This window comes from Mus pahari, chromosome 7 (genome assembly GCF_900095145.1).
Source record: "Mus pahari chromosome 7, PAHARI_EIJ_v1.1, whole genome shotgun sequence".
NCBI lineage: Eukaryota > Metazoa > Chordata > Mammalia > Rodentia > Muridae > Mus > Mus pahari.
In genome coordinates, this window is record NC_034596.1 from 30237692 (window position 1) to 30252190 (window position 14499).

Here is a 14499-nt window from a genome sequence, read left to right on the forward strand (position 1 = left end):
TCACTTTGCTCTCCTCAAGGCAATGACTGCATCCAGTTTCTGCACTAGAGCATGCACACATTTGAATTTTTTTTTTAAATTTCAGTTACATTTGGAAAGAAAAAAACTAGAAAGTGACATAAAAGTGATAGTTTTTTTATTTTTGTTAAACTATTTTTTTAATAATTTATCGATAAAATCCATTAAGAAAATTCAAGCAGATAAACATAATTTATCCTTTAAGGACTAGTGAAATTGAGAGTTTTAAAGACTATTCTCCTAGACATTCAGGAAAGAGAAACTAGAATGGAGGCATAGTAGGGAAGCCAACCACAGTCAAGTCATCGTCTGGGGATGCCAACAAGCAGAACTGACGTGTGGTCATCACCCCACAGATCTCATCTAAGGGCATAGAAGTATGGTCTAAGCATTGGAACTTTTTGAACCTTTGCATTTGACAATGGCTAGCCATTGGTTTAGAGTAGGGTTAAAAGAATCTTTGGCCTCATAGTATCTCAATCTCAAATTTACTCCATTTGGAATAACTTGAGGTTTCTTGTAAAGGTTAAATGTGAAATTGGGGATGTTCTTTTTAATAGATATGTAGTTATTTGGTGGTATCCATTGGGAAACAGAAAGGCTGAAGAAATCTTTTCACATCTAGAAAGAATGGAAAGCTTCACAATGAAACTTCATAGAGCTACTGTACTTTCTTAATACTGTGTTACTTGAATAGGTTGCCTGTGATTTGCTTCGGAGAATAATCCGCATCTTATATCTCAGTAAGAGGCTCCAGGGACAACTACAAGGAGGGAGTAGAGAGATAACAAAAGCTGCTCAGAGTCTCAATGAACTTGGTAAGTCCTTTTATGATTAAAAATTGGTAGAAGTTTGACAGTTTAACTCAGTTGATTTGCTGACATTTGTTACCATGATCAACAAGTACTACTAAAAATGTTTAATATGGCTGTTTATAACATTGTACTAAGCAATGCCTCTCTTCAGAAAGGTTGAGTAAAATTAAACTTTTTGAAAATGCTGTTTAGTTTAGAAATGGTCATATAGTAAAATTGGCTCTTTTGATGAACAGGTGCGTGTATATATTTTAACACATAAACATTTGAGTAGCTGTGATCATATCATGATACAAAACACGTTGACCAGTCTTGAAAACATGCCTATCATCACTTGATTAATAGGACTACCCCTTCCCCCTAACCTGGCAGCCACCAGAATTTTCTATCATTATAGTTTTGTCGAGTAATAAAGACACAGAAGTGGAGTCATAAAGTCCAGAACCTTTTGAGGCTGGCTTCTCATCTCCAGCATTTAATACTTTTGAGATTTATTCAAATTGTTGGGTATGTTAGAATACACTCTGTGCTGTCATGGGGATTGTCTTTTGAGTCACAGATTGAAGGAGAATTTGAGTTCTTTCTAGCTTTTGGTGATTATGAATAATAAAGTGGCTGTGAACACTTGTGTATAGGTTTTGTTGTGATTTCTTTGGAGGAACTATCCGAAGAAAGGCTGCTTATTAGGTGATAAATCCCACGTTGATGTGATGTCTAGATGTCTTTGTCCATTTGTTTCTTGGATATTTAAAATAGGTCCTTGAAAGTCAAGAGTTTAGAGTTCATGATTTTGCTGGCTAACAAGCTTCAAGTTCCATAATTTCTCAGGGGAGATGACTAGCTAGCGAGCATACAGAGACAAGGCCAGCGCCTGGGTTCTGATGAGCCTTTGTGGGTTTCTTGTTGTCATTGGGTACCCAGTAATTTTTAAGAAGTGAAAACTTTTGGTGATATTTAGTCTTTTATAGATTCAGGTCTTTGATTATGTATATCTTACTTATCAACAGTTTGCTTACTCTTGATTGAGTGGTTATGTCAGAGTAACTTGAGAAAAATGTGTTTGGCATGTTCTTTCTGAGTTTTTCTGGTTTTAGTATTTCAGTTGCAAAATCTTGCTCTACTGCAGTGGTTCTCAACCTGTGAGTCGTGATCCCTTTGGGGTCACCTATCAGAAATTTACAGTTCATAAAAGTAGTAAAATTACAGTTATGAAGTCATAAGGAAATAATTTTATGGTTGGAAGGTTACCACAACATGAGGAACTGTATTAAAGGGTCACAGGAAGGTTGAGAATCACTGCTCTAATGTTTATATTATATTTTTACTGATCAGAGAAATATCTTTCCAAATCATGCTTTAACTTGTGTGATGCTTAAATACAGACACTGGTTAGACTCATCTTGGCAATATGCTATTTATTTTGCTGGAATATATTATATCAAAAGTTAATATTTTTAAGCAATGAGTAATATTTGAGATTTTATTTATTTTATTTTATTTTATTTTATTTTTTTGGGTTTTTGAGACAGGGTTTCTCTGTATAGCCCTGGCTGTCCTGGAACTCACTCTGTAGACCAGGCTGGCCTCGAACTCAGAAATCTACCTGCCTCTGCCTCCTGAGTGCTGGGATTAAAGCTGAGTGCTTTTTTTTTAAGGTTCATTTTTTTATTATAAAATTTTAAAATTTATTCTCATGTGTATCACCTGCTTGATTTTTATGTGGACTTGTGTTTTTATATGTCTGTGTATTTATATGTGTGTGCATGTATGTAATGATAATAATCAAAGAAATAAGGAGTTATCAATTTGAAAGTTGGGGGAGCATGGTAGGAGAGGGAGGGAGGGTAAATGGGTGGGCCTGGAGGGAGGAAAGAAAGGGACAATGATGCAATTCTATTTCAATTTAAAACATTAAAACATTTAAAAATCGTTCACTGTATATATGTGTAATGTATGTAAATTGTTAATTTATCATTTGTGCTGTTTTTCTTACACATTTTTTTCTTACAACTTTTGATCATATTCTTTCCCCTCCTTCTACGTCCTTCCTTCTCACTTACTTCCCTACTTACGAAGTTCATAGTTTCCTCTCTCAAAAAATGAAAATTAAAGCAGAAAGGAACAAACCAAAGAGAAAACAAAGTACTAAAATGAAACAAAAATCAAATAAGCAGGGCATCTGTTTGGTGTTTACCAGCTCCCCCTGGGCCTGGGCTCTGGGTCTGCTCTGGAGTGACACTCCATTGGAGAAGCTGTTTGTTCTTCCCCAGCAGGCATCAAGTGAAAGTGTGCTTGTTCACTTCTCTTCTCAGGTCTGGGACTTCTGTCTGCTTTGAACATATACAGGACTTTTCACAGTCACTGTGAGTTCATGTGTGCATCAGTCCTGTCCTTAGAGTCTTCCACCACCACTTTATTTACAAAATAAATAACACTATGTCTGTCTCTGTGTAATATCAGTTAGTGCTGCATGTCAGCAGAGTCAGAGACTAGAAAAGTCAGGGGACGGAATGTGCACTGTGTAGACTTAACAGCAGACTAGATCTGTACACAGAACATTTCTCATGTATTTGCCTCTTTGTATGACATAACAAGATTTCCTTCAGTAGACACCAGCTGTGAGACCAGGGTGGCCTAGAGACTACATGGCTAGTGTGCTCTCAACAGCTCTCATACTGTGCCTTTTTATTCGTCAGTGGAAGCCACAGTTTCCTGGGAAGCATTATTATGAATTTGTTTTTGTTTATCATGTTCTCCTTTTTTCTAAATTGTTTGTTGCTTTTTCCCTTTCTTTGAAAATAGATTTTTCCCTTATATCATGTATACTGATATGTAAGGTTTCCCTCTCTTCCTCCCAGTCCTTCCCCACCACCCATCCTATCTAGACTCCCATCTTTGCATTTCTCATTAAAAATAAGCAGGATTCTGATGCATAATGATAAAATAAAATATGATGAAAAGAAAACTAGCACATTGGAATAGGGAAAAGGAGAAAAAAAAGAGTCCAAGAAAAGGCACAAGACAAAAGCATAGCTACAGAGATCCACTTGTTCACACACTCAGGACTGGAAGCCATAATGTAGTCACAAAGAGCCTAGAGGGCAAAGAGAGAAAACTATCTAGACAAAATTAAGAAGATAAAAATAAAAAAAAGATAAAATTTATAAAAAGAAAGGAAAATTCCTGACCTGACGTTATGAGACAAAGACTTACAAAGATGCCATTGATTTCATTATCTCTGGGCCATTGGCTGCTGGGCTGCAGTCAATGCTTAAGAGTAGTTTGTGTCCCTTTGGAGAAAACTAACTTTACATTTGCAAATGTTTTATCAATTGGAGACAGCTTCTGGCTTAGGGATGGGGTCACGTGTCTACTTTCAGCTCTAGGACTGCATCTGGTATAGACGCATGCAGGGCAGGCCATGAATCTCTCTGAGTTCATATGTGCTTTGGTTCTGTTGGCTTGACTTAGTTTTCTTGGGGTCTTCTGTTCCTTTTGGCTCTACAGTCTTGGCTCTTGTGCAGAGTTCCCAGAGCCCTGACTTGAGAGATTTAGTGGAGACGTTCTATTTAGGACCGAGTGTTCCAAGGTATCTCAGTCTCCATTATATCTGGCTGTGACTCTCTGTGTTTGTTCCCAGTCTGCTGTAGGGGGAAGCTTCCCAGATGATGGCTGAGGAAGGCACTGATCAGTTTCCCTGGCTGGAGTGGCGAGCGTTGTTTTCATAGTGTGTTCTTACATAGTTTTGCAAAAATTCTAGTGTCAGCTATTAGCTTTGTTAGATGATTCTCAATTTTTGTGCAGCAAAATTTATCCGTAGTAGTCACTAAACACAGATAAAAATTATTTCAAGGATTAGTATATGCATTTGTCTTAGTTTTCTATTGCTGTGATGAAAAACAAGAACAAAAGCAAGTTGGGGAAGAAGTGGTTGATTCTGTTTACTCTTCCACATTATAGTCATCACTGGAGGAAGTCAGGACGGGAATCTAAGCAGGGCAGGAACCTGGAGGCAGGAGCTGATGCAGAGGCCATGTGCTGCTGAGTGGGTTGTTTCACATGACTTGCTCAGCCTTCATTCTTATAGAACCCAGGACCATCAGTCTAAGAACGGCACCACTCACAATGGGCTGGGCCCCTCTCCATTGATCACTAATTGAGAAAATGCCTTAGAGATGGATCTCATGGATGCATTTCTGCAACTGAGGCTCCTCCTCTCTGATGACTCTAACTTGTGTCTAGTTGACACACAAAAGTAGTCTACTGTTTTCCATTCATTTCACAGTTACAGTAGTACTTCTATGTTTTATTCATATGACTGACTAATAACACTATGGAAGCTGTATCATCATCCTTTATTGGAACACTCATACTTGAAAGTAAGTTATTTAGTAACAGGGTCTTCAAACTAGTAATTAGGGAAAATTTTCATTTCTTGCTTCTTCGTGGCATTTCCTCACTTCTGTTTGGATGCTGAAGCTATTACTCAATTTCTTTCCATTATAGCTTGTATCATATGCAATTTTAGATAAATATTGTTATTAAAAAACTTGTTAAAATGTCTTGAGTGTATAGATGCAGTACCCATAACTATGGGTTATTTGCTCTTTGTTCCTTTTAAATGGCATCAGCTTGTTAATGAAGTGCAACCTTGAGTCTCTGTAATATTGTTCATGTTCAGCCCTTAATCTCTGTAATATTGTGCATGTGGTTAGGAACAGCCCTGATACCCTATGCTATTGTACAGGTGGCCAGGTTCAACCCTGAGTCTCTGTCTATCACATGGTGTAGGTGGGGTAGGTAGGGCAGTCCTGCATCTGTAGTATTGTACAGATGTGTAGGTGTGTTGCTCTGCTTCTCATAGCTCTTATGCTCCATTACTTTGTGAGAAAAAAAATACAATATGAAACTTTTTTTTTTAAATCACTCTTGAGTTTGGTAAGGTGAAATTAGCTTAGGTTTAAGTTAGAAGGTTCCAGTGTCAATTTATGACTATAATTATATTTACAGAAGTTGGCATGTTAGTGTTAGGTGAAAAACAGGTATGATCTTTTGAGAGATGTGTTTAGTAAAATAGGACCTGAATTTATTCATTGATTTTAATTTATGTGATAGGAACTTCAGATAGTTTTTGATGAATAGAAGACGTTCTGTTATGTATAAATATAAGATTATGTTTTTATGCTCACAGCTAGGTTTTATAATCACAGCTGAATAGTTTGGGAATGATGATCCAGGTTTTTTTCTATTTTGATTATGGTAAAATAAACATAAATTCATTTTTGCTTTTGAAAATAATTACTGAAAATTATACCCAGCAAAGTCATTTACTAGAACCTGTGTTTTAAATGACTGAACTAAAAACAATAGCCAAAAAGACAAAAAATAAAACAAAAAACCCAAACAAAACAAATCCCAATTTGGGATTTGTAATTATTTTCAAAAGGGCATTTATCAAAAAGGTGTGACTTCCGAATGAAATGGTCTAGAGTTTTGTCTGTCACTTATTTTACAGAAGTTAAAGTATTATAAAAGCAGTTATAGGTAATACTGGAAATTGCTATGTCTAAATTTTATGGTTTATTTCTTTGTTAACTTTTTAAGTTTATCCAGATCTGTTTCTTGAGAAAAATGGCTCATGGGTTTCTGTGTTTCTTCAGTTCAAGTAGCTAGATATTGATGCTTGCTTCATGGACTTTCTAGTATTTAGAGTCATAAACCAAAACAAGTTTTCACGTTATGTAATGTCAGAGGTCCCTTCTGAAAGTCATTTACTTGCTCATGTGTGGATTTATTAGGTTGTCTTCTGTCTCCTTGAAATAAATGTCTGTGTTTTTGCTAGTATTGTTCTGCTTAATTACCTTAGCTTTGTAGTGTTGAGGTCAGATAGCATGTTTTTAAGAGTGCTTTATCTAGATTAGCACTTGCCTGCAGGGAACTATGTCTGATCAGTTTGCTGGGCCATTAGAGAAACCAAGCTAAGTTCATTTGTATTTATCAGTTCCTCATGTGCACTTCCAGTCTGGAAACTAAGCAGTGTCAGTCTGAGTTACTGGAGAATAATTTATATAGGTTAAGAATGCCGCTTTGTCTTTGAAATGCAACTATAAGTAATGTTAAATGGAAATGGCACATATATAATCTTTCTATTCCCAAATAATGATTGACTATGATAAGAATATTTTATATTAGTTAAATATAGGACAGTAAAGGTACCTGGTCATTCTATTTGTACTTAACTTTTGGGATCCACAACTACTAAACATTATTTTATTTTGAAAAGATAGTCTTTGAAATTTTTGCTTAAAGACTGAAATCAATTTCATGTGGTCATTTTTTTTCAAGTTAATAATTTTTCTGAGACACTTAGAAGAGCTGTAAAGATGTTGTGTTCATTGAAAGTTATTTTTCCCTTTGACAAAGTCAGTGTGAAGATTCCTACAGTCTTAAGTGGATTAGTATGACGCTAGAGCATTCAGCTCTGTGTAGTTTACTTTTGTCCTATGACCATTTGAGTACATTTCCTCTTATTTCTGTTATATGAAGTTGCTATGTTTCCCAGGCCTTATCCGAGTTGGAGATCATCCAGTATGATTTGAATGTTGTGGGGAAATTGTTTCAGCATTAAGATTGCGGGACTCTGAAGTAGTGAAGCAAAGGAGAAGAGTCTAGAGTTAGAAAGTGCTGTTTTGCATGAAGAAGTTTACTCAGCCTCCATTAAAGATAGACTAGTATTCTGACTTTAGCAAATATTAAGAATTTGCTGGGAAATACTTACATAAATGACTTTACTGATAGCAATGCTATGGTACAGTTGCTGCACAGTTAAACTGAATGCTTTTGATATTAATGTTGTGCCAGTGTGGTGAAATAACCCATTGTATGGTACTTAAGCACTATTGGTGCTTGGATAAGTTATAAAGAATAGAAATTTATTATCATATCATTCTGGAGGCTGATAAGTTCAACATGGAAACAATGTGTTCCCATGAGTTCCTTCTTGCTGTACCTACCTGAGGCAGAAGGGGCAGAGCTAAGGGGAAATCTGTTCTCACATGGTAGAAGAGAAAACATGCTCCTACAAGGTTTTTGAACAGCAGTATTAATTCTTAATATATGCCAGAACTGAGTTGTATGAAGCAAACACCTTATGAATTTACATATCCCTGAAGGCCTTTGCCTACCAATACTGTAGCATTGGGGATTACCATAAATTCATTTCATAGCAATAGTGTCACACTCTGTGGTTTGATTTCTGACTTCAGATGAGCTAAGTTTAATAAAGAGTGCTCCAGGCATCCTACTGGTCACCTTAAAAATATCCATACCCCCAATTCATGGAAATTGTGAATATGTTTCTTTAAATGACAAAAAGGACTTTGTAGTTATAGTTAAGATATGGGCTTTGAGACTAGGGGGTTATTCTAGATTATTATTGTTTCATTGTCAGTCACTACCTTCTTAAAAGAAAATGGAAGAGGAAGGCAAAAACTGGGTCAGATGATGGAGAATGAAGACAGGAAAATAAAGCATGAATGATTTGGGATCTGCTGTTGTTGGTGTTGAAGTTAAAAGAAAGGTCTGTGAATCAAGTTAGATTAGTGTGATAGAAATTGGAAACTGTTCTCAACTTATAGCCAGGAAAGAAATGACTATTTTGTGATGCTGAGGATTAAGCCCAGAGCCTAACAGAAATAAGAATATGTTTAGTTAAGATTTCATTGCAGTGGGCAAGAAATTTTCCACTGAGTTTCCCATTGAGACTAATAGTTCAAAAATTGTATTTGTTTAGTACACATTCTGAAGAAATCTTGTGAGTTGTATAAAGAGAATAGTGAGCTATTTAACTCTAGTGTTCTAATTTGCTTAATTGAAATTAGTTAGATTTTGCCTTGTTTGTAAATTTAGGTTTTGTTTGAGAAACTATTCTAATTTTTATGTATTTTACTTTAAAAAATGTGTATGGGTGTTTTGCCTTCATGTGTGTCTGTGCACCATGTGTGTACAATGCTCATGGGGGCCTGAAGAGGGTATTGGATCCCCTGGAAGTATAGTTGCAGATGGTTATTAACCCTCCATTTGTGTCATCTGGAAGAACAGCTAGTACTTTTAACCCCCAAAAGTCAATTTTAAAAGAAGTTTGAAAATGTGCAAATCTTGAAGATTGAGATGAAGGCCCAGTCAGTGAAGTGTTTGTCACACAAGCATGAGTATTTAGATCTCCAGCACCAATGTAACAAGCTGGGCAAGGCAGCATATGCCTGTAATTCCAGTGCTAGGCCACCAGAGATGGGAGGATCTCTTGATCTTGCTGGTCAGCCAGTCTAGCCAATTAGTAAGTCTCAGGTTCATTAAGAGATCTTATCACATAATCTAAGGTGGAGGAAGAATGCTTGAGGAAGATACTTAGCACTGACTTTTGGCGTCTGTATGTTAATGCATACATACCCGAAAACACACATATACACAGATGGGGAATGGCTATTGTTTCTTATATTAAATCATTAAGGCAGCGGAAGGCTCTAAAGCAGTAGTTCTCAAACTGTGAGTCATGACCCTTTTGGAGAATATCCTACTTAGGGTTTCTGTTGTTGCAAGGGAAACACCATGACCAAAAGCAAGTTGGGGAGGAAAGAGTTATTTAGCTTATACTTTCACATTGCTGTTCATCACTGAAAGAAGTCAGACAGGAGCTCAAACAAGGTAGTCACCTGAAGGCAGGAGCTGATGCAGAGGCCATGGAGGGGTGCTGCTTTACTGACCTACTTCACAGGGCTTGCTTTGCCTGCTTTCTTAGAGAATTCAGAATCAGCAGCATAGGGATGGCACCACCCACAATGGGCTGGACCCTCTCCCATAAATCACTAATTGAGAAGATACCTTACAGCTGGATCTCATGGAAGCATTCCCTCAACTGAGGCTCTTTCTTCTTTGATGACTCTAGATTGTGTCAAGTTGACACAAAACCAGTCAGTACACAGGTCACATATCGGATATCCTGCATATCAGATATTTACATTATGATTCATAATAGCAAAATTATAGTTATGAAGTTGCAACGAAAATAACTTTATGTTTGGGAGTCACCACCACATGAGGAACTGTATTAAAGCGTCGCCACTTTAGGAACGGCGAGGAGCACTGCTCTATAGCTTTGTTTGGGAAGAGCCTCATATAACAGATCCCTGTATGGTGACTCAGACTCTCCAGCTTGATCATTGCTGAAGAGTATTCCCAGGGTGGTCTGTTCACAAAATAAAACAAGAAACATCTCAATCTTTTCCATATGTACTAAATGTGATAATTATGGGGCAGAGAATAGATAAAATGTTACTTTGTGGCATATTGTTTACTGACAAAGTTTGGGAATCATTAAAAAAATGGCTACCTAATTAATTGATGGAGAAAATTACTGCTTAAGACTAAGTAATGAAATTGATATTTTAAGGTGAGTCAAACTGTAGTAATGAAAAATAAAAGCTAAAAGGAAATGTTTGGAAGATTTCCACTGAGAGCAAATGACTGAATAAATCTTGTTGAATGTGTACTTGTAGGCTCATTATTTTAACATAATGGTCAGAACAACACAGTGTACATAAATTCTTCATTCATCGAAGTTATACATTGCCAACCCTTTATAGACTCAAGAATATAAAATTATATTAGAAATGATAACAAATACTTCTGCTGTTAAATTTAGATTGAGACAGGAAGCTTTGAAACTATTTAGATCATGGTTTAAGTTCCATTTCAATCTGTCTTGGCGACTGTTGATTTGAACAACTTCTTTCCCATATCTAAAGACTGTTGAGGAGGTCAAATGAGACAGAAGTTATAGAATTGTCTGAGTTCTTGCCTGGCACATAGCAGAGTCCCCAAAGGGTGCTTTTCTCTCATCCCTTTTACTTTAGTAGAAAGAAAAAGAAAGAAAGGAAGTTTGTCACATTTTACTGGCCATGTTGGGCACATGTCATACTCTGGTTTGCAGTTCTACAAAATAAATGATTGTTTCTTTTATGTGCACATTCCTCATGGATTTTTCCTTACAGATGGGGTCTTATCCTGTAGCACAAGTTGGCATGGAACTCACTGTGTAACTGATGCTGACCACAGATTTCTGGCATTTCTCTTGCCCCAGCTTACTGAGGGCTGGGATTATAAGGATGAACCAACACACCTGGCTTTTCTCATGGACTTTTTTTCTGAGAATAAAATGTTGAGATCTTAGCCTACAGATTTTTCAGTTAGAAGTGGGTACTTGAAGGATAATAAAAAATACTTAAGGAAAGTAAAATCCAAGTTACTATTGAGAGAAGTCCTAGTGACTTCCTTTTTATATCTTATCTCTTTAAATGGAGATGCATGTCTTTATCCCTTTAAACACTTGGCAGAGAAGTAAATATTTGAGTTTGAGGCCAGCTTGGTCTATGGATAAAGCTCCAGGACAGAGAAGGCTCTTCAGAGAAACTGTCTCACAAAACAAAGGACCATATCACATACTTGTATAGAAATGACATCATTGACTGTTTTTATACAAATTCTGTAATAATGTGGTAAGTGCTGCATAGATCCCAGATCCATGTACTGTGTCTTACATCATGAGCTAGTTCTCATGACATTTGGCAGCCCTTTGAGGTAATGTCATTTAAGATGGACAGTCTCTTGAGGTGAGACTGCACTCTCAAGCTCAATCACATATCGAGAGCAGCAGGACTTGGCTTTCTGTTTCTTTTAAAAATACATGCCGAGGGCTGGAGAGATGACTCAGTAAGGTGCTTGCCACATGAGTGAGGACCTGAGTTACTCCCACAAAAACGTCAGAACTGATGACTTGGACTCAACTCCCGTGCTAGAGAGACAGAGGCAGGAGGATTCCCAGGCCTCCTAGCTAGCCAGTCTGTGCTGGTAGGTGAGCTCCAGGTCCCAGGGAGATAAGAGGCCCTTCTGAGGAACAACACCCAAGTTTGCCCTCTGACCTTCATGTCCACACACATGTGCACCTCCATGTACACGGTTTCCTTTCCAACCTGAAATATGTCTCCTTGCTAATGTATCATGTTGCAACTTTAGTGTAGAACAAATCCATAGGCTCTTAAAGTTTTGCATATGACTGCAAAGCTCTTTTCCTTGATGTTCTTTCTTTTTACAAATAAGTAATCCTTAGGGCATACAGTTGAAGTGTATAGGTATTCTCAGATATATATTTAAGGTGACAATTTGAGCTTCTTTACTCTCTTAATGTACATTTTCTTCCTTTACCAAAATTAAAACTCTTTTCCTGGAATTTTACAACTTGTGCTTTGTGATACAAAAGAATATATGAAGGTGGGAATTTTGTAAATTTAAGTGCAGTAGGTTTGCTAGTAGAAGTTATGATCTTTACCACTTAAAAATTTCAAAGTTATGATTGATGCCCATTTCACGGATGTTACTTGCATTTTCTTCATTATTTTTCCTATAGAGTATTACACTTTGAAAGGTGTCAGTCTCCATGTGTATGCTTGTGTGTGTAAGCTTCTTTACCCAGTGAATCATTTTGCTGGCCCCACTGATTTCATCTCAACCTTTTTAATTATAAAATAATGATATGCTGTGAAAACTATACACTTGATTTATATGTTTTTTTTGTTTTGTTTTTGTTTTTGTTTTTGTTTTTTCGAGACAGCGTTTCTCTGTGTATCCTTGGCTGTCCTGGAACTCAGAAATCCTGTCTCTGCCTCCCAAGTGCTGGCATTAAAGACATGCGCCACCACTGCCCGTCTAAACACTGCAATATCTTACACTTTTGCCTAGATAGGGCATTAGTATTTTGGAAACTTAGTCCCCTATTTGGTTACCAACATGATAGGTATCTTAGGCTTTGCATTGTGGACACGCTTCCGTATTAGTTCACATGTGCCCGCATTTCAATTGCTCATGCAATGACTTAAATATGGCCTATCTTCTCACAACTCTTGTTGAAGTTTGATTGCCTTTGTGACAGTGCTGGGAGTCTGAACTTTGAAGAGGAGATTAGTTCCTTAGAAGAATTAATGCCACATCATGGGCATGGCTCTGTTTTTCACTCTCTAGGGAACTCTCCTTCAGTTTATTTTGCATGTCCCCACTCCCTTTCTCTTCCTTTATTGTGCTCTGAGACACTATGAGACCACTTGCTGTCCGACTCCTAGGCACCATAATCACCAGGTGAACCAATTTCTTTTTGTTATAAATTACCCAGGCTTAGATATTCTGTTATAGCAACAGAATATGGATTAAGTCAGCTAGGAAATTATTTACTTGTAAACTATTCAGTAATTTTATAGTCTACTGTTGTTACACATTTTGATCATTCGTGATTTTTGTTATTACCTCTGCTTTGATGACCATCCTTATAGACCTATTGTTTTCTTAGGGTACATTTTAGACAATAAATTTCTTGATCAGAGGTCATGCTTAGGGCTTGTTTAATATTAAAAAATGAACTAGGTTACCAATAGTAATTTAAAAGAGCACACGTATAACTTATCAAAGTTAGTAGTCATTGGCATTTAAAATCATTTTCAGGGCTGGTGGATGGCTCAGTGGGTAATAGCTCTTGTTGCCCAGCCTGCCCATCTGAGCTTGATTTCTCCAACCCAAATAGAGGGGAAAGAATAGGATTGATGTCTGATAGGCGTGGTCTGCTTTCCACTAAACATGTATGTGCATGTGCACACCTCCCCTTTGCTCTCACTCCTCTTTATGCAAATAAAATAGATCCTAAAAATTACTTTTTAAATGATTCGAAGTTTATATATACGTTATTGCTGCAGACTGGACTCAGTCGGCGGGAGAATTCAGGGTCCCCGTTCTCAGGTGCACAAGGAGTTGGTGGGGTGACAGACAGGAACACCAGAGAGTGCTGTATCTGAATGTAATTTCTCAAAGTGAGCATCAGATTTATATTACCGAAGAAAACAAAGACATTAGGTGACACATCAGCCAAGGTACATTGAAGTTATCTGACACAAAACAGAGAAATGTATACATAAAGACTAGCAGGAACCAGGCAGTGGTTACAACTGAGATAAAAGGTGGCCCCCTTTTTTTAATCCTTTTTTTTTTAAATTAGATATTTTCTTTATTTACATTTCAAATGCTATCCTGAAAGTTCCCTATACCCTCCTCTTGCCCCTGCTCTCCTACCCACCCACTCCCACTTCTTGGCCCTGGCATTCCCCTGTGCTGGGTCATATAAAGTTTGCAAGACCAAGGGGCCTCTCTTCCCAATAATGGCCAACTAGGCCATCTTCTGCTACATATGCAGCTAGAGACACAAGCTCAGGGGCTACTGGTTAGTTCATATTGTTCCACCTATAGGGTTGCAGCCCCCTTCAGCTTCTTGGGTACTTTCTCTAGCTCCTCCACTGGGGGCCCTGTGCTCCATCCAATAGCTGACTGTGAGCATCTACTTCTGTGTTTGCCAGGCACTGGCATAACCTCACAAGAGGCTGTTACATCAGGGTCCCTTCAGCAGAATCTTGTTGGCATGTGCAATAGTATCTGGGTTTGGTGGCTGATGATGGGATGGATCCCCGGGTGGGGTAGTCTCTAGATAGTCCATCCTTTCATCTTAGCTCTAAATTTTGTCTAAATTTTCATGGGTATTTTGTTTCCTATTCTAAGGAGGAATGAAGTATCCACA

General features: G+C 37.5%; 1 protein-coding gene across 1 annotated transcript in view; it reads left to right on the plus strand.

Moving 5' to 3' along the window:
- Cog5 (component of oligomeric golgi complex 5) overlaps positions 1–14499 on the plus strand; it is a 287917-nt gene that overhangs the window by 34947 nt on the left and 238471 nt on the right. The window contains exon 6 of the mRNA XM_021202362.2: positions 716–836. Coding sequence (XP_021058021.1) covers positions 716–836 — 121 coding nt within the window. The remainder of the gene's footprint in view (positions 1–715; positions 837–14499) is intronic.